The sequence below is a fragment of the Harpia harpyja genome, chromosome 21, assembly GCF_026419915.1.
Source record: "Harpia harpyja isolate bHarHar1 chromosome 21, bHarHar1 primary haplotype, whole genome shotgun sequence".
Classification (NCBI taxonomy): domain Eukaryota; kingdom Metazoa; phylum Chordata; class Aves; order Accipitriformes; family Accipitridae; genus Harpia; species Harpia harpyja.
In genome coordinates, this window is record NC_068960.1 from 18483753 (window position 1) to 18504398 (window position 20646).

At 42.8% G+C, this 20646-nt stretch overlaps 1 protein-coding gene across 4 annotated transcripts in view; it reads left to right on the forward strand.

The window, feature by feature from the left end:
• Positions 1–15595, forward strand: part of SEC14L5 (SEC14 like lipid binding 5) — a 38282-nt gene extending 22687 nt beyond the window's left edge. For all 4 annotated transcript variants that reach the window (XM_052772965.1, XM_052772968.1, XM_052772964.1 and 1 more), the window contains 12 exons: positions 1316–1444; positions 2128–2347; positions 4117–4229; positions 9082–9271; positions 9614–9702; positions 10241–10311; positions 10951–11122; positions 11806–11940; positions 12343–12480; positions 13310–13555; positions 13960–14138; positions 15284–15595. In XM_052772965.1, coding sequence (XP_052628925.1) covers positions 1316–1444; positions 2128–2347; positions 4117–4229; positions 9082–9271; positions 9614–9702; positions 10241–10311; positions 10951–11122; positions 11806–11940; positions 12343–12480; positions 13310–13555; positions 13960–14138; positions 15284–15389 — 1788 coding nt within the window. In that variant the 3' untranslated portion in view covers positions 15390–15595. The remainder of the gene's footprint in view (positions 1–1315; positions 1445–2127; positions 2348–4116; positions 4230–9081; positions 9272–9613; positions 9703–10240; positions 10312–10950; positions 11123–11805; positions 11941–12342; positions 12481–13309; positions 13556–13959; positions 14139–15283) is intronic.
• Positions 15596–20646: the final 5051 nt, after the last annotated feature.

Below are 20646 nucleotides of genomic sequence, written 5' to 3' on the forward strand. Positions count from 1 at the left end.
TAAACAAAAGTCCAGATCCTGTTACTTACCTGCTCTTTTGGCAACTGGACAACAGCTCAGCTTCTTGGGAGTAAGCAAACTTTAAGTAGCTTCTGTTTCAAGCAAGACAAAGAGTTGAAAAGCTATTAATGTTTTGGATGGTGAGGGGGTTTCTTGAGCCAGAGATCACTTGGTGGCTATGTAGGGCTTCCTAAAAACTACAGTAAATAAAACTTCCATCATTGTGAAGGGTGCTGACAGTTCTGGAATGCTCCCAGGTCAACTTGGGAATTGCTCAGACATTGCTGCACTTGCTGGTTTTGGCTGTGTTGCCTCTGGTTTGGGTCCTTCGGAAGGAAATGTGAGCAGCTGGGCTTTGAGGGGAGCGCTTTTCCTGGAACAGGGCAGGAGCTAGCTGTCTACATCCTCAAGATGGTTCCCTGCTCTATTTTTACCAGTTCCCTTTTCCCTGCCAGAGTGCACCGGAAACAGGTTTATTCTCATCTTTCCTTTTCTGCAGTGTTCTCTGAAGCAACTTGGAGAAATATGATCCTCCTCTTGCAGTTACTTAATATCTCCCCTGGGGGAATTTGTGTCCTTTATACATCTTTGTGTGTGGGCTGGAATTTTTTTCTTTCATGTCAGTTTGTGAACAGCAGCATGTACAGAGAAAAGGCAGAGCCCTCTCAGAAAAGGGTTAAGTTTAAAAGAGGAAAAGATTATATAGGTTTTTACCATATATAGAGTAACTGAGGGAAAACGACTGGAAAGGAAAGGTGTATATTGATCTGACAGTGGGAAAACTCCCTGCTTTGCCATGTCCCCTGTGTTTTGGGGGGAAGACTGACATTAGTGGCTGAGTTTCCTATCCAAAACTAGAGAAAAACTGTTTTGCTTTTTTCTTCCTTTGCAGATATAGGGGTTTTTAATTGCATGTTCTGAGAGGCCATCTGTGTCTTTCTGTAAGAGGATCTTGACATGATGGTTTCAAGTGGGCAGTCTCACTACTATTTTAGTGCAACTTTTGCTACGAATATTACCGTTCGGGCCTGCTGGGGCAGGGATGGGTTTTAATCTTGATTTCCTTGTGCATGTGAAGAATGCTGGGTTAACCACAAACATCCATATGTCCAGTTCATTATGTGTTTCTATTACTCTGAGTGAGTTAATCTGACTGTTAAATATGGGTCTGTTGGTGCCTCAATAGGAAGCCTCGTCTGCCCCCTCACTCTGTAGCTCTGGAGATTAAACAGCCAGTTTGGTACCAGGGACAAGGGCCCTGCCATATTGTGAGCTGTCTGCTACCATCCAACCCTATGTATATCTTTGCACTTAGGTTCACCCTGAGAATGAAGAGTGGACTTGCTTTGAACAGTCTGCGTCACTTGACATCAAGTCATTTTTTGGCTTTGAAAGCACAGTGGAAAAAATTGCCATGAAGCAGTACACTTCAAACATCAAGCGGGTAAGATGGGCTTCCCTTTGTGCCACAAAAACCAAAATCAAACACCTGCTCTCAGTGTGCCTCTATTTTCTTTTCTGTAAAATAGACCCAGTATAGTTTTATACCCTTGCTTATGTCTCTGAAATAATTCAGTAAGGCAAATGAAGAAAAAGCCAGTGTGCAATGAGCAAAAAAACAATCTGCTTGCTGGGATGTGTCTGTGCAGGGGAGGGAGCAGGCTGTACCAGAGGAGGATTGCAGTGGATGCTGTGGGTGCCAGGCTCCTCGGACACTGAGGACACTGTTCTCATGCAGGAAGAGAAAGTTCTGGGTAAAAATCAGCACCCTGTCTCTCCAGTAGCTTGGGCAGAGGTGCTTCCTTTTGGTGGCCATTTCCCCTGGGCTGCAGAGGAATAGAGCAGCTAACTGATGGTTTGGGAGCAGGAGAATGGGATGAAAGTGTTATAATGGTAGCTACATCTATGGCATTGGAATGTGCCTGACCAGTGTTGCAGTTCACCACTTGTATGGTGCTTTCATACTGAAATTTTTCCAACAGGGTCATGCAGATGGAAGGAGATAACTATTTCCCTTCTGTTTATCTCTAACAGTGTTAGTCATCTGTCTTGAGGAAAGCTCTTCTGCACCTTGCTGGTTCTGGGGAGATGGGATTGTCTTTTCCTAATGAGAGTTTTCCCCTTCAGGGCAAGGAAGTGATTGAACACTATCTGAAGGAGTTGATCTCCCAAGGGATCACATTCATCCCCCGCTGGGCGCCTCCCCCAGTGTACAGACAGAAGGATGAGGGAGTCCCAGCTGTTGGACATGATGCTGATGACTTACCCCTTGAGTCTGGGACTCGTGGAACTACCAAAGAGCAAACTGGCAGCTCCTGCCCTCCAGCAGAAGCTGTCAGCCCTGATGGTATGTGGTGTCTGGGCAGTAGCAGCTGCTGGCAATCTAAATGCCTTGAGTAGCACTGACTAATAAGTTTATTTTTATTTTTTTGGCATGAGGTTTTTCTTTTGGGTTGTGAGTGGGGAGGAGGGAAAGTTATTTTCTTTCTTCAAGAAAAATGCAAACATAAACAATGGAACTTTTTTCCCCAAAACTGAAAAGCCAAGAAAAACTGTGCAGGCAGTATGTTTTTGTTTGAGCTTAGAAAAACACTTGGTTTTGATCTGATCCTTAAGGTATTTTATACCTTAAATTGGAGAAACTTAAAGGTATCTTGAGTATGCTGTGATTGAATTATAATGAAATATTTTGGCTGTTTCAAAATTAATGTTCTTGGGGATTGGTTTGGATGTTCTTTGCACCTATATCAGCCAAGACAAACTTGCAGAATGTTGCCTAACGCATTTCTCGCACAAAATGCCTGAACTGGACTTTATCTTTCTGTGTGTTGATCTGATGATATCTTCTAGACTAAATAAAATTCTTTTCTGACAAAAAGAAATAGGGGGGGGGCTTTTAATTTAGACCTGTGATATTAGAAATAGGAGTTGTCATTCCTCAGAAGGAAAGACAGCATTTGTTTTGCTGAGTGTAACTAGGGCAAAAGCTTGGAATTCAGAAATATCAATGGTTCTGGTCTCACCAGACCTTCTCTGGTAGCTTCTCTGTATTGGAATCCATCTGGAAAAAGAGTTGAAATCCACAGAGGAGCTAACTATAAGAAATGTTCGTGTGCTTTGAGATTAAACTTAATCTAAGAGTGGTAGACCCCATCTAGGAGAAGAGGAGAGTAACTCTTATTTTTCTGCTTATATTCATGTTTAGGAAGTGATTAGCTTCCCTGGGACTGCTCCCCAGCTTGCTAGCTCTGTGGATTTGGTGGGGGCATAGTACTTACAGAAATTATATTTGCTATTATCAGTCAGCAACAGCATATCCTGTGGGTGTCCAGGCCCTATTCTGTAGTTAATGGTATGTGCTGAAAAAAAAAATCCTGCCTGATGAAGAGCTAGCTCAGAGGTGGTCCTCCCAGCCCTCCTTCTCATGTGCCCGCATGCCTCCAGCACAGCTACTGGCCTGTGCTGCTCCCCTTTGGGTACCACGTTCTCCTTGCTGGCATCTGCACATACAAGCCTCAGATGGCACATCTGCTTCTATCTCTGAATGCTGGCAGTCTCAAACCCCTTGTCCTTTGTCTCTGATCTGGAGGGACCTTGAGCTGCTGGCATGCACAGAACTTCTCCTCATGCCAAAAATCTTCCTTGCTGTCAGAAATGGTAGTGTTACTCTCCCTGTCTCTCTGGTGTCTGTAAGCAGAATAACATTTCAGTTTTCAGCTAGATGCTTTTTTAGCCTCTTGTCATTGGAATTGTGTGTGAGATCTTTAGGACACCAGGGGATTTAAGTGCCCAGGTCTTGGAGTGGTTAATGATATGAGTGCCAGAGCTCATGATATTTCTTTTAAAGCTGCTGCTGAAGCATTTCAGGGTTGAGTGAAATATTAGTGTTCTAAGAGACAGGTGGAATGATCTAGCTTTGATACCTTATGTGCTGTCTGTGTCCTCATGCCCTCATCACCATGAGAATATCACTTACTTTCCTCAGGCAGCTAAAATGAGGGCTTCTGTGCTCTTCCAGTGTAAATCATAAGTAACCTGATGTGTAGAAATAACTGCACATCTCCTTTCTGGCTATGCCAAGTCTCCTCTGAATTGTTCTTTTTTTTTTTTTCCCAGCTGACAAATTGGATGCTGATTACATTGAGCGATATCTGGGCCAACTGACTCCAATGCAAGAGAGTTGTTTGATCCGCCTTCGCCAGTGGCTTCAAGAAACGCACAAAGGCAAGGTGGGTAGGTGAGGCAGAGAGTACCCCTTTGTGAGCCTGAACACAGTTGTTCTCATAGCTTGTGTGCCTTCAACCCTCCAGTAAAACTCAGGATCACAGACAATTTGTGTGTTGAGACTCACCTGTTTTGGCAAGGTTAGGTAAAAGGCCAGACATGGAGAATGGCCTGTGTGATCTCGCAGCAGGATCCAATGGTATCACAGACTGCACCTGCATTGCCCAGTTCAGTGCTGCCAGTATTAAAAAGGCCATTCTGTTGTCCCCAAGCATAGAGCCTTTGCTGTGTATTGAGAGTAGGCATTGACGAGGGCTTGGTTGCCCAGACTGGCCTGTCTGGAAGGGTTGTGCTTCCCAAAAGCTGCAGGGTGGGGTGGGAGAAATGGTTAGCTGCACTGGTCGTGCAGCCCATGTCTCTGGACAATGCTGCTCAGCAGAGAGGCAGCTGGTAGCACTGAGCTCTCAGCTGCTGACACGCAGTAGCTATGCTGTGTGCATTACATCAGGCAGGTTGTGTAAGCTTGTACGGCTAAGGGCTGAATTCTTCTGAGGAGAATTCATTCTGTTCTTGTTTTAATCTCCTTTATCTAAATGTACTATTTCAAAACCACATAAGATTCAGGAAGTAGAGACAGCCTCACCTTGTGGTGTGAGGTACATTGTGTAAGTCTCTAGAGCTGAGGGCACTAGATTAGGGGAAGTACAGCTGGGGTTGGCCAGCTAGTATAGAAATATTTTTCCCTGAAAAGCAGCACGGGTGCTATGGGCTTAGATGTATCTCTGCTCTGCTGTAATGTTCAGCAGCTGCTTGGCCTTCTCCTGGTTGAAGGGGAGTCTCTATATCAGGTCAAGAGGGTAAGGGGTATGTGGCTGAGAAAAGATCTAGGGCAGCTTGGATGCCTCAAGAGGGATCTAACTCAAGATTTCCTGATGGAGAGAGGTTGGGTGGGAAGGAAGGACTGACCAAGGATAGCAATAGACAGAATAATTGGGTGGGCTGAGTAGATAGAGTGCTTAGGAAGAGGGGAAAACAGGAGAAAGATGGTTGGAGCAAGTGATCCCCCTTGAAAACAGAGTACAGCTAGATAAGGTTTCAATAGTAATAGCTTCCTGGCTTAAAAGGTAACTGCTCAGTCAGTCATACAGAATGGGTTAGGAGGTACTCTGCATTGATGAGCTTTGGAAGATTTTAAATTTCTTTTTTTGGTTTTGGGTTTTTTTTTTCTTTTAACTGGCCTTTCCAAAAGAGGCTACTGTTTGCAGGGAGCTTTGCCAGTACTTTCTGCATGCTTTGCTGTATCTTTCTCAGAGTTGAGAGAGCATGTCTCATCTGAGTATAAGAAGTTTAAATGTGATTTATAAAGCCCTGTTTTTTCTTGGAAAAGCTAATATGTCACCCATGTAGAAATAAAATGTAACAAAGATTTAGTGCTATAGTTCTGTTGTTATTGAACTTGTGAAGAAGTCCCCTTCTGCATGAGCGTGCGCTTGGGTTTTATTGGTACCGATGAATGAGTGTGGATGGAGAAACAGTTACCAGAAAACCGCAGGCTGAAAAGAATAGTGTGTGAAAGTCTCCCAGCAGCTGATAAGCTCCAGAAACTAACAACGCTGTTGAATCTGTAAGAGCTGATAAATTCAGAACACCCAAGCATTTGCCAACTCTGTCCAAGGCCACTGGTATACAGTAGCATCAACAACAGGTTGTATAACTTGGACCATGTCCAAGAGTATGGTGGCTGCTAGATGCAGGTAGAGACTACAGGAATATATATAGACCCAATGGAACAAAGGACCCCTTGAAGGACTGTCTGAACACCTACCTGCAAGCTGTTATCATGTCACTGTGATGCTCTGCCTCTGAGTAAACAACTGGGGCTGGCCTCACAACTAGCCAGGTAACTGTGTGTGGGACTGAACTGTGTGAATAGTTACCTGCTGATAATAACAGCTTAATTAATAAAACGGGCTCTACTAAATATTGGTTGTGATCTGTGTCTCCCCTTATTCAGCTTCCTGTCAGATAAAAGGTGCTTGACAACAAGCAGGTGCAAAACAAAGGGCAGGGATCAATCCCCACACATAGTTATGCTCTGAAATATAGGACGTGAGGCTTTTCAGGTCTACGGTGACCCGTCCAGTAAAACAGTGTGGACTCCTGTGTGGTAGGAGATATCTGAGCTATTGGGTATCCAGCTGAAAATGAGCCCTAGATGAGAGTAAGACAGTGAGACTTTATCCATGCACGTGATCTGCAAGGATCTTGGTTTCAGGTGAAAGAAGCACAATCTAAACATTAGCCTGTTTTGTTCTATGGGTTGGTTTTTTTCTGTCCCTCCTAGTCAGAGGCTGGGGAATGGAAGCTGAAGAAGGTAGAAGTGACAGCACATGAGCAAAAAAAGTGAAACAACTGCCTCTTGGGATGCTTGCAGCTCTGTGAGTGTGTGCAATCCCTTGTTCTTCCTGACAGCTGCTTGCTGTGTAGTTATCTTGGCAAGGTACAGCTGATTGCTGAGTGCTTTTAGTGACAGCTGGGAGCTGTCTTGTACCTTTTGTGTAGGCTTTGTGAGCTCTGTTCCCTTTGTGGTCTTGAACAAGTAGGAAGGATGGTGCTGGCTATTGAAACTTTATTCTAAACCCCCTTACTACTCCCCTGTTTGCTTCTCTTGATTGCCTGTCAGAATAATAGAAAATCAGGAACTTATCCTACATGACTTGTTTTCTCTGGAGAGGCTGTTACCTTGATGTGACAATCTGTTCTTTTAATTTGGAGCAGGGATGTCCTTATTCCTCTGTCAAAAAATATTTGTAGATCTCCTGTTTCTTGGAAAATGTCCCTTCTTATTTTTGTCCTCCTCTTCCTATTTCACTATCCATTCCCTGTTCCTTTCAAAGCAGACATTATCCTTTAGAATCACAGTTATTATCCTTTAAAAAGCTGAGTAGTTGAAGAAACAAACTTCAAATGGTGTTAAAATTGCAGATACTTAAAGCTAGTAGTCAATGGCTCTGTACCATGTACACATAGTACACATAGTTTCACTAGTAAATGGAAAGCCAGGCTGAAATGAAAACTTCGTTTTCTTGTATATGGAGTTACTGCTTTGATTTGACAAAGATAAGAGACTAATTCCACTGTGGAATAAGTCCCCTCAGAGCTTCCTGCCTTTGGTCCAAACAGCAGCACTGAATTTGCCTCTTACCTGAAGCTATGTACAGTAAGTATAGGTTTGAAAGGTTACAAAACCTTCTAACAGCCATCCCCTCTCCTGGGACTTACAGGAGATTGAGGGGCTTTTGTAGTTGTTTGTGGTTTTTGTCTGTTGTCTTGTGAATAACAGCTTCCTCTGAGCAGCAGAAATGCAAATGTAAATCATCTGATGAAAACTGCTGTCTTTAATCTTGCTGTGATGCAGAAAGTTTTGGTGGCATTCTTCTAAATACATCTGAGATCCTATTTGGGAAGGCTGCCCTTTTCCTTTCTATGATATACAAATGCAGTGTTTGCAGTGTTAGAATATGCTGAATAGTGTTAATCTCCCATCTTCTCTTCAGGTGCTTCTAGGATTGGCTTTAGGCTGCCTGAACTGTACCCCTTTCTTTAGGTGGAATCAATTCTTAATATTTCTTGCAGCTTCATACCAGCTTGTGAAACTGAGATTGCTCCCAGCCTGACACTGATGGCTGCTTTGCTTTCTTCCCTGCTTTCTGTTTTCGTGAGCATGTCAATGAACAAACAAAAGAGCTTTGACTCCTGAACACATGCTTTTTTTGTATTACAGCAGGGCTCAGATTGCTTGCATTGTGCTAAGCACAGTACAGATATTCTGGAGGAGACTATCCCTGCTTGACAGAACTTGAATTTTTAGTGGAAACTTGATGTAACGAATGAGGTCAAATGCTTTTGGGGAAGTTGGGGTGAAGGGACTGAGAAATCATCAGCATATGCAGCTATAATCCAGTTGTTTTTGCAACTGACAGGCTTTTAGTCAAATTTGGCACTTCTGTGGAATCTATTAGGTTTATTGTTAATTCCTGCTGCTTAGTATTACTGGCAAATTTTCTTTGATTTCTTCCCCCACCCTCCCCCCACCCCCAAAGGGAACATGGGAGATTAGGAAGGAGGTTGGAATAAGCCATTCTACAGACTTGGTTTAGGAAGGTTTTTGTGCCTGTGATGCTAGAATTACTGATAGAAAGTGTTGGGATGAGTGATACAGAGAGGGTATATTGTAGTTTTGGTTGACCTGTTTGTTTTGGCAAGAATTAGTATGATGTGATGGGTCAGGGAAGCCTGTGGAAGAACACAAAAGCTTTTCTGTTCAAACAACACCAGGGAAGCATGGTCAACAGCAAAACAGAAGAGGTGCCTGCATAAGAGCTGGCATTGGTGCTAGTGGGTAGTCATTTGAAGACTGTACAGTCATCCCCTTCCAAACCGTGCATGCTTAACTTGGTTAATGTGTTACCTATGGATGCTTTCCATCCTTTGCTAATTTGCCCTATGTGGGGAGGTAAGCTTGCAGTTCTCTCACTTTCATACAGTATTTTGTTTGTCAGTGTGGATAGCTAGCTGAGGGAAACTTTAGCCAGCCCAGAGTGTGCTGGGGCTTCTGGCAACTAGATCAGTGAAAGACTTCTCACAGGCTGTGAACTTGTCGCTTCTTTTGTGCTCTTCGCACCATCTGCTGCATTCAGCTGGATTAGTTAAGGAGGGAGGGAGAAGGAATGTAGGTTTAATATTTGTTATCTTAGTTTTAAGAGGTGATAAAAATGGTGCATGGTCTGCAGGCTTTATGGAACAGTGGTACAGGTAATGTACCAGTCTTGATCCTTGGACTTTCTCTTGTCTCAGATCCCCAAAGACGAACATATCCTTCGATTTCTGCGGGCTCGTGACTTCAACATTGACAAAGCTCGAGAAATGCTCTGTCAGTCACTGTCTTGGCGAAAGCAGTACCAGGTGGATTATATCCTACAGTCATGGAGGCCCCCAGCCCTCTTAGATGAATACTACACTGGAGGATGGCATTATCAAGACAAAGGTTAGAAGCTGCCCCTTACATTGACACTACAGCAGTTTGAATTATAGGACCTCATAAGTAACCTGGGATTTTTTGGAGAAAGTTGTATTGATGCTTTAAACATTAACAAAGCAGTTCAACGCCTGTAAATAGCCACTCTGTTTTGCTGTAGTTTTGTTATTTTCTCTGCACAGATCAGGCAGACTAGAGCTAGTGCAAAGCAGCGTCTCTTTGATAAGGTTGCCTTTAGATATGATATTTATACCTTTTAAATATTTAATGTGGCTTTTATAAAAGGTACTAGAGTGATAGCCTGGGAGACTAGAGTACTTCACTCTTTCAACCCTTATGTTTGTTTTGAAGATGGACGACCACTCTACATCCTTCGTCTCGGCCAGATGGACACAAAAGGTTTGGTGAAAGCTCTGGGAGAGGAATCACTGCTGCGACATGTAAGTTGTACTTTCATTTCTCCCCTGAGAAACTCTATTTCCCTTGGGGTGTTTAGAAGCCTTGGTATAGTGCAGCTGGAATCTACCTGCCTGACAGAAGTAATTCCTGTGTCTTGTGGCTGGCAACTCAAAGTTGGCTTAGTGACTTTGGCACAGCATAGCTTCTCTGTTTTCCTGCAGAGACAGAAGTGAAACTTTTATAATGGTACGAATGGGCCAGAAGGATGTTTTCTGATAATTTGCAGTTTAGCTGTAGGCTTTCCATGGCCCTTTTGTGCAGCTCTGCTAATGACAGTTGATCTTGAGACTCTTATATTTCATCTTAAATTTTTCAATATCTGTACCTTGTATGATGAGCAAAACTTTACAGTAGAGAAGCCTTTTTTTAATGTATGCTCTTATTCTCTGTTTCGCACACTGCAAGTTCTCAAACTGGTATACTTCTGGGTTCTGTATTTTTTGAAATAAGATCTCTGGGCTATCCTGGTTTTTCGGTCATACTCAGGCTAATCCTAGTCTGTACTGTGTTTGATTTCAGGTTCTGTCAATTAATGAGGAAGGACAAAAGAGATGTGAGGAAAATACCAACATCTTTGGCCGCCCCATCACGTTAGTATAGTTAGTTTTCTTGTATCCTTACAGAGTTTGAACTGACATGATGAGAAGAATGCTCATGTGAAGGTTTTAGATTATGTCCTTAGGGTTAAACGGCAGACAGCAGTGTGTCTCTGTTATGGGCTGTTCCTGGGCTTGGGGTTATATAGGGGACTTGAATGCAGATAAATTCTACAGCTTCATATGAGATCAAGTATTGGTCCTTCCTTATGTATTTTTCTGTCCCCTTTCTGTTAAATGTAATCTTGCTATCTTGCTGATTTTAATCCAGATCCATGAAATTCTCTTTTTTTTTTTATACAAGACACTGTCTGCCAGGTTCCACTTTCATTTAAAATGTATTTTTGAATTATTTTTAGCGATAGGCCTGCATACCTTCACCCTCTTCCGCACTGACAGCATATGTTCTTGCCTTTGGAGTTGGGTGTCTGGTTTACCTGAAAGCTGACTGGATTCAGGCTGTCTGCTGCCTGAGTGGAGATCTACTTTTTATTGGAACTGCTAGTCTCCCTTTGTTAGCTTCACGATATCCTGTACAGGCTATGGTGTTACTGAAATATTCTGTGGATTGTAAATGAGCAGCCACTGTGCAATGAAGGTTCTGACAGGTCTTTTTCTGCATGTTTATTTTAGATCCTGGACATGTCTGGTAGACTTGGAAGGGCTGAATATGCGGCATCTCTGGAGGCCTGGAGTAAAGGCCCTGCTTCGGATAATTGAGGTTGTAGAGGACAACTACCCTGAAACTCTGGGGAGACTATTGATAGTGCGAGCACCCAGGGTTTTTCCTGTGCTCTGGACTCTGGTGGGTGAAACCCAGACTCAGGATCATAAGCACTTGTGCGTGTACAAATAGCTAAATCATCCAGTCAGTGTAAGTTCTGCTTATTTAAAGAGTTAGGGAGGAAAAAGCTTCCAGGTATCTTGTGGCTGAACTCCTGAAGAGACCACGGTGTTGCTACAGAGCAAGCCATAGCATGCCTGTACCTCATTTGATTCTAGTGGCTATCATCCACCAGGGCAGGACAGGATGTTGGACCTAAACTGCAAATCCTTATGTAGCAGTGGTAGCCCAAACTTGGTGGGTTTTCATGTTGATGGGAAGAGACAAGTATTTCTTAATCTCATGCTGGAGGACACTGAAGAGAAGAGTAATAAATATGGTTCTGCCTGGTGCCTGCTGACTGTTCTGGGAATGTAAGAACATGCTCGTTAAATTTCTTATGAGGCTTATGTGGTGCGATGATTACAAATTTATTTCACATACAGTAGAGAATGGTTGTGAGACAATATAGTACACTTCCCATTTGTTACCCCTTTCTTTGGGGAAGTGGCTCAGAGTTGTGAAGCTCTGCACAACTATTGGTCTGCATTCCTGCTGATGAGGCCTTCCGGTCTAGAGCCTGAAGCGCCTGTGTAAGATAGTAAAAACATTGTCTCTAACTTCACTCTGTGACAGTAGTGTCTTCTGTCTGCTTTTTATTTCAGGTCAGTCCCTTTATCAATGAGAACACAAGGCAGAAATTCCTCATTTACAGTGGGAATAACTATCAGGGTCCAGGAGGGCTGGTAGACTACGTGGACAAAGATGTGATCCCAGACTTCCTGGGAGGAGACTGCATGGTGAGTTTTCCTTCCTGTTGTGCAGGTGGAATCTGCAATGTGCAAGCTCTCTCAATTCCCTCCTCAACACTCTGGCCTTCCACTCCCTTCTGAAAGATGGTTAAACCTCTGTTCTGACTGGGATACCCTTAGGCTGAGCACAGTGCAGTTAATTTGTGCACAGGAGACTTTACCCTGAAGTGGTGATGCTGCACTGGAAAAGGGGGTTAGAGGTCAGCTCTCTAAATGGAGCTTAGATAAACCATTGTAGTTCGAGTAAACTTAGTCCCACTGTGAAACCTTATACCAGCTGAGGATATCATCCTGTGTCTGACAGCTGGCGAGTGTTCATGGTACAGATGACTTGATACACTACCATTAGATTAGTACGAACCCTCATACTTGTTTGTCTGACTCTTCCAGTGTACTGTCCCAGAAGGTGGGCTTGTTCCTAAGTCACTTTATCAAACAGAAGAAGAGCCAGAGAACTCAGATCACATCCGGTTATGGACAGAAACTATCTATCATTCTGCGAGTGTCCTCAAAGGAGCTCCACACGAGGTACAGACCAGAACCTCATAAGGCTGAAGGAGGTGCTGAACTGATATCAGTGATGTGTTCCTTCTGTTAAGGCTGACTAGAACAATGAAGGGCTCCCAAAGTGTGAGCACGAGAGGGTTCAGTAGCAACGTGCCTTTCTTGGGAAGGCTAATGCTAGTGAACAGCTAGAAGAGTGGAAGTTAAGAACAGCCATTTGAGAAAGTGTCGCTTATCTCTACTATGGCATGATCTTCTGCAAGATACAGTCTCTTCCTCCTCCTCCTTGAGGAAATAAAGCTCCCTCAGTTTCCCTTCTGATAGTACAGCTTCCATTCTCAGTGGCATAGCTAGGACAGTAATGGTGGTGATATAAGAAGGTACGTACTGGGAACATCCTGATGGGGGTCATCAGAAAACAGAGCGTTCAAAACCAGAGCACTTAAGCGTCAAAACAGTCCACTAGCTTCACTGATGATGAGTAACTCTGATTTGGCCTGCTTAAGACTCCTTAAAAAGCAGCAGTGCCTTTTGGAGTCTGTAGCTGCTCAGAAGGTGCTCTTTGCTTTGTCCCAAATGCTTTGCTTCAGTTCCATTGAGGTTTTCCTGGAACTAGTAAATGATTTACAAGCAACTCTGATACAGGGGAGAGATGGGGTAAAAATGCCTGAGGAGATGTACTGTGGCAGAAGACTGGCAATGGGAATCAGTCTATATCTTCCTTAGGAATCAAGACCAATAGCTTAACTGAGGGATTGTAAAGAAAAGCATGTTTGCAGAGTGGGAAGGAATATGCTGGCTGTCACCTGAAGACTTGACTCTTTGCACTGTGCTTGTTCTGTTCCCTTCCTAGATAGTTGTGGAGATTCTGGAAGGGGAATCTGTCATCACATGGGACTTTGACATTCTGAAGGGAGATGTGGTGTTCAGCCTCTTTCACTCCAAACGTGCTCCTGAAACAAGTCATAAAGAAGCCACATTACCAAGTACCTCTGCTGCTGGGGACAATATGCAGCTAATTGATAAGACGTGGGTCCTTGGGGTGGATTACAGCCGTATGGAATCTCCACTGGTTTGCCGGGAAGGAGAGAGCATCCAGGTCTGATGTGTTTGGGTCCTGGCAGGGATCTTATAATCCTAGCAAACTCCAAAACGGTCTGGTGCTGGGGAGGTGAAGGAATCGATGGCATGGGAAATCATGTATTGCTTGGAAATGGTCGTTATGGTTATCATTCTCTGGGTTCCCTGTGAAAGTGGTTGCTATTGCAGTCCTAATTTAGACTGAGCCATTGGAAAGAGATTCAATAATCCATGATAAAAAGCTAATTGAAAATAATGTTTATTTTTTTTACTAATGTTACAGGGGTGTGGCTCAGGCAAGTAAAATAAGTGAATGGTGTATGGTCCCCGAAGTAGTCAGCTCAATAGTTTCTTTTGACTTTGCCAAGTCATTCGTCTGTTAAGATGTCTGGTAGTCACTTGATGGCACTCTTTCTCTCTCAGGGATCTCATGTGACTCGCTGGCCTGGCTTTTACATTCTCCAGTGGAAAATGCATGGCCCTCTGCCCTGTTCTGGCACTAGCCTCCCTCGGGTGGATGATGTTCTTGCCTCTCTGCAAGTTTCCAGTCACAAGTGCAAGCTTATATACTACTATGAGGTGCTTGCATCCAAGGACTTCAGGTAAGAGATTTACTGGGGGGCATTTACTGTACGACTTGCAATAGAGATGCCAAATGAGAGGACTGAGTGTGAGTTAAACATCCAGATACCAATGACCTCTGCAGGGTGTGCATTTCATTGGTGAGAAGTTAGATGGACATGAACTTGGTGGCATTTTGCACCAAGAATCTCCTTTAGTGCTGTAGGTAATAAGGGACCCCTTGGACCAGTGCTTCAGTTTTTGCTTACAGCTACCTGAAGAGGGGGAGGTTTTTGACTGAGGAGTTTTGTGATCTTAGTTGGGAACATTTTGGGAAGTTACTTTTGGAGTAACTTAACAAATATCAGCTGGGGTATGGCATGCATATTTTGTTTGGCACTTGAGAAGGATGTCAGTCATGATTTTGAGAGTGCTTTCTGAATGGGTGAATACATCAACCTTGGTAGGATTTGCCTAGCCTCCTTTAATGCTAAAGGTACTTTTCAAATTACCCAGTAATTTGAATTCTTTTCAAGTACTTGATCTTTCACTAGGAGCTGGAGGAAGTTTTAGGGAGAACAGACTTGCAGATGGGCAGGTGGTGACCTTGAGAATGTGACCTGGCCAGATCCTGTGGAATCAGAGCAGCAGCAAATTCCTCACTCCAGTCATTCAAACCTGTTCCTTGTTGCTCTACCTACATAGAATGTGTCAGGAACAGTAGGCAGTCACAGCTACAGTGAACCAATTCTGCTTTTGGCAGAAGGAGCTCGAAGACCATGGCTGGACACGCTGAAGTTGGGACTGTCATGCTTAGCAGGCTGGAGTTCTCAGGTTAGCAGTGGCATTGCATTTGCTGAGCTATGCTGCATTTGGAATGCTCTTGAGTTTTCCTTTCTGCTCAGGGGCAGTGAATGCAGCCCCACAGAGGCTTCAGCTGTGTCCCACTCCCAGAATACCTGCAAGAAACAAGGTATGATACCTGTAACTAGGAAAAAAAGATCTCTCTGACAAATTAGTTTTTCATCATGACGCAGAGGTTCTTAGAGATCAAGTTGAAAATGATGGGACAAAAGATAAAATACTTTTGTAAGTGTTATAGAATGTAAGCTGATCTGTCAGATGTGTAGAGTTATCCATTAATAGCTGCCTTCCTAACAAATATATCTGTTTTGTCCCATCTCAGGGGATCCATGTCAAGCCTGGAATCTTGCAACAGTGGCTTTTCCCAGCTGAGTGGAGCCACGACATCTTCCAGCCAGTCCCAGAGCAGCTCCCATCTTTCCAGATAGCCAAGGCTACAGCAGCAAGGAAAAATTGCTCGGGGCTTCCTGACCCGCCCCAGAGCTGCTCTGTGCACCAAACCAAAGAGCCTCCAGGGGCTGAGCCTTGAGGTAGTCGTTCGTGTGACCACAGGTAGCAGCCATTTGGACACAGAGCGGCCTCTGGGAGCTACCTTAAATGTGAAAACTTGGAATACAAATGGCAGATTTAGAAATTTTATATCGGATGCCTACTTCTCAGTAGGCTTTTCAACAAATTGTGTTTTTTGGATGAATGTCAGTTTGCATGAATCCATGTATTACTCAACTTTAAAGGGCTCTTTCCAATCAGTCCTTTTCCTAGGTGTGGTAGAGGAGACTGATGTTGCCTTATCTGTTTGATCTGTAGGACTAGATTATTCATGTGTAGCAAAACTAATCTAGTTTTCTGGGTGCCCAGGGTACCAGTTACACATCAGAAAGTAAAGTGGGCATTTCAGGGGCGGGAAATTGAAGCAAACTGTAAATACCTTTATACAGATAGGATATTTCAGAAATCAGTTCCAGGTCAAACCTAAAACCTCTTCCTATCTGACAGGATGCTATTAGGAAATGTGTTGGATTTTTTTAACCCGCTGAGACGCAAAAGTCAAAATGGTTTTCTAGAAAGTGCAGGCAGAGAGTCTGCCTCCAGTAAGCAGCATCTTTCTTAAAGATAGACTATTGTTCCTTTTTCCTCAGGTTTACAAGCAATAATGAGTAGATCTGACCCATCTCATCAAAGTGGATGGGAACTGAATCAAATTATAAAGGGCTAAGAAAAGCAATATTTTATTTCCTGAAGGCACAAAATTTTATGGCAGTATTATAGAACTTGCTTCTTTAAAACAAGAGCTAACTTGAAGAGAAAACTTAAAAAAAAAAAAGCATGTATATATTTAAGCACTTACTGAAAAGTATTTATTCAAATACTAGCTTATTTTAAATTAATTTTTAACTTATTTATAATTTCAGAAATGACTATTTATTAAATCCAGTCACCTTTTTTAATGGGATGAACTTTGTTTTAGAAAGGAGTAACTGATTGTCTTCAATCCCAAGAAATCTTTCTACTTAGGTTCTAATCTTTGTGATTGCTGGGTGTTCTTGTGTAAAGGGCTGTATCATACATAGCATTTGGGGTAAGGGCTGTGTGTCATCTTTTCCTGCAAGGTGAGGTTAGAGTCCAATGCTTTTTGGACTCAAGGGACGTTTCTTAGGATTAAGAAGCAAGGATTCTGTTCAGGAGTTATAAGAAGATGGTGCATCTTCAGAACACACCAAAAATACCCTGTTTGTCCATGATCTCCACTGATTATTCCACAGAGTAGATGTGTAGCAAAGGTGCTAGTGATCCATTTATCAGGTTGGGTAGCAAAGTTATACGTGTTCTTGTCTAGGTGGCAACAAAATGAGAATAGATGTCAGATACTCAATTGCCCTTGGGCAGTAGTTGCAGCTGGCAGACACACAGGACTTGTGATGTGGACAGATGTCTGCTTTTGGATCCAGCTGTGCTGTGTGAAGACCTCATCCCTACCAGCTGGAGGTTACCTCTGCACAGATCTGCTGCCTACAGAAGGGTATTGCAAGGGTACTGCCCCTGCAGTTGTTCAGGTTATCCCAGCCAAGTAGCTCATGTCATGTAATGTGGTGAATGTGGTCTATAATGACTGAGTTTCCAGTTCCGCAGCTGGGGAGCAGCACAGACAGTTCTGGGCTTGGGGCAGGGGAAAGCACAGCTGGTGGTGGAAGTGTGGCTTCTTCCTCCAGCACAGCAATCCATGTATCCATGGCCATGCTTCTCAGTAAAGACTTGGGGTTTCTTTCCCTCTCACCAAGTTTTTACTAAGGTTGATGGAATCTGTGCAGCTGAGAACTACAGGTGTGTCAAGTAGTTCCTTCTAACCCTGCTTTTTTAATTACTGGTTTTGAAGTACCAGGCATTGACAAAGGAGAAAAGAGCCCCAGTATTTGGAACAATGGGAGATGAAGAACTTGATGTGCTTATGTAAGTTGCTTGGCTATTTTTAAAGGATTGGAGCCAGGGAAATTACTCTCCCACCTTGCATCTCTCACAGTGAGAGTAGAACACGTAACTTAGTTATGCAGGCCCCAGGAAAGTTCTGATTTCAGAGAATTCTGCAGTTGTTCTGTGGACTTTACCATTTCTCCCAGATGAATGAAACTTCTGTCTCTGGCATGTCAGCATAATTGGAGTCTGATAGAGAGGGAGAAGTACTACCTTTGCTCTGGAAAATCAAGAGTTCCAGAATTAGAAGTGCATGTGTGTATCACTTATGTAAAATCCTTTACCCCTAATTAATTCTGATGCTATTTAACAAACATATATATATAAAAAAAACTTATACCTGTTTCTTTTCTGAGTTAAGAAAAGGTGGCCTGTCCACCTATGTCAAGGCTGGTAATTAATGTCCAATTTAGAAAAATAGATGACATGTCCAATTTAAAAAATTAATGTCTAAATTAGAAAAAATTAGATGACATGTCCAATTAAAAAAAATTAATGTCCAATTAAAAAATAGATGACATATCATGAATCAGTGTCATACATCCCCACATACTATCATTTATATTCAAAAAAGGTCCTTCCAATTAATTACCCCAGGGGGCTAGCACTAACCCTAATTGTTGTGAAGGAGTTAGTTTTACCCTTGATGTAAGATAGAAAAGATAAAGACTTTATTGAAAAGTTCATTAAGCAATAGAATTACAATCGCTACTACAATCATACATTACGATCTTACAGTAGTTCATGTTTGACTCACAAATATATGTACAATATCTACTGAAGTAAATAATGCCCTATTTGATAAACAACACGCAGCCTTTTCTTGTCGGGAACTAGAGAGTCCTAAAGCTGTTAGTACTTTGTAATTGCCTTGATACCATTTTCCACATGCTCCCAAAGGAGATCTCTTAAATTTAATAATCTTAACAAATTCAAGAATTGACGAATGCTCTTTAAGGTGATGCTATTTTCTTACTTTCTCTGCCACTGCATCCACCAGTGATGTTGGTTTACTTTCGTACCTAATTGTAATATCTACAGCTAAGGCCTGATTTCCCTTAACAAATACTAAATCAGGTTTATACAATTGATTTTGTTCATGTTTTAACAATGGCTCTTGAAATACCATTCAATCTTTCTTTTTAGCTTCCTGCGCCAATATTTCACATAGTTGTTTATGTCTCTTTATCCTGGCATCTTGTACCACGGGACAGTATCCAATGATATGTGAACAGGTTTCATTCTCTGCTTGACAATGCCAATGTGATTTAATTTGGGACTCTTGTCTTCCTCTTGCCAAAAATTCTTTTGTAGGGTAGACATTTGCTCTCAGCTGTAATGCTGTGATGAGTTTTCTATGGGGAATGCCTCTGTAATATTCAATCCAGTTGTTGCTGATTTTATCCTTCTCAAAGTTGGAAACCCCCCGGCCCTGGGAGAGCAGCTCGGTTCAATTCACAAATTCTTGTTTTTGCCAGTAACAAGGTTTCAGAAAGATAGTTTTTGGAGCAGGTATCTCCCATTCTGAAGATCGTTCTTCATTGCCCAACTCACTCCTCTGATCTCACCATAACTGCCCTTGGGTCCCAGATGATAGAATTTTATCCTTATCTCTTCCAGCTGTAATCCATAGTCTTTCAAATTCTCTCTCAATTCCCTCTTGTCTCACAATTGCTCTTGTTGCTTCATCCGAAGATTGAGCAATTCTATGCGGTCTTCAGGCTTGTACACTAGGGATCAGTCCCAGGAGTCTGGTAATACCTAGGCCTGCATCCCAAGTACTGGAATACAGGATGGCGTCACAGGTACTTGCTGGTAGATGTAACCATTCCTTGGCAGCTGTTCGAATTGTCAGGTCAGGTGTTTCCAGGTATGTTACTTTTACATCAGCATGGTCTGCTAGGTAGATCAATCATGGGATAGTATATCCCTTCAAGATGTCCACCTTCTGAAATGGTTTCAAAGAGGACTTTCCATTGTAACCAATCCTTTATTTTCTCCGGTAGTTCTGGTTTTGATATTCCAGTCCGTGGGTCTATGCATAGGCCCAAGTACTTTTCAGAGCTACCAGGTTCAATTGTGTTGAGGGGGCTGCCATTAATTAGCCATGGAGGACAGTCATTGATCATATATGAGTCTCTAGTAGGTTGGATGTAGAAACCATGGCATTTTTCCCCCTATGTCTTGAGACCTGTTAGATCGCAAAGACCTCTAAAATTTTGATATTGTTCTGCGTGCTGTCCCATGATCCACTCAGCAGTACTAGGTCATCTGCAAAAGCCATGGTTGTTATATGTTTTGAGCAGTGTTGGAATCCATTTCCCTCTTCCTCAAATTTACACAGTAAGAGGTCCACAGATAAGGTAAATTAATTCTGATGCTAATTAACAAAGTGTTACGGAGGCTCACACAATCAAATCCAAAAGGTGTTAAAACTCAGATTTATTATTCAGTAAAAAGTTAGCTAGAACTCCGATAACATTTGTGAACCACAGGTTCAGTGATGTAAGGGGAATCAGTACTACACAGCTGACTTAAGAATTCTTAAGATTTAAAATGATGACTCAAAATGCACATATCACTCACCTAAAAGATGAGGGCTCTCAACCTGCAGGAGTTACCTAGGGCAGCGTCCCAACCCAAGGGGGAGTCCCCAACTGCAGACCTGCTGCTCTGAGGAGGACTGATTCAAAATGTCCTCTGGCGGGACCCTGTTTATACCCTTGTTGAATCTGACCTGTGGTCATTTCACTCCCTATTGGCCGAAAGGTCAACACCTCAGTGTACCTGGTGCATCTCAATTGGTCAGTTTCAGGTCAATTTTCAACCTGTGGCCTCTAGGGTTTGGGTTTGTTTTTTTTTTCCTCTCCCTGCCTGGAGAAGTTTTGTTTCCTGTTGGGGTGGGGGGTGGGGGGGGGGTGGCGGGGTGGGGGGGGTGTACCTGCCACACAAACACATATAAATTATACATGTTTCTTTTCCAAGTTAAGTAAAGGTGGCCTGTCCACCTATGTCAAAACCGGTAATGATATTCCAAATTAGTAAAATGTTGACATTTCCAATTGATCTTTTGTCCAAATTTAGAGTAAGTGATGTGACATGACCACAAGTTCCTTATTACTCTCCCAACCTTTCCAATGCCAAGGTTGATCCTTCCAAGATTTTACCCAGGGACTTCCCTATCTCTAAACATCGTGAGTCAAGTTAGCAATACCC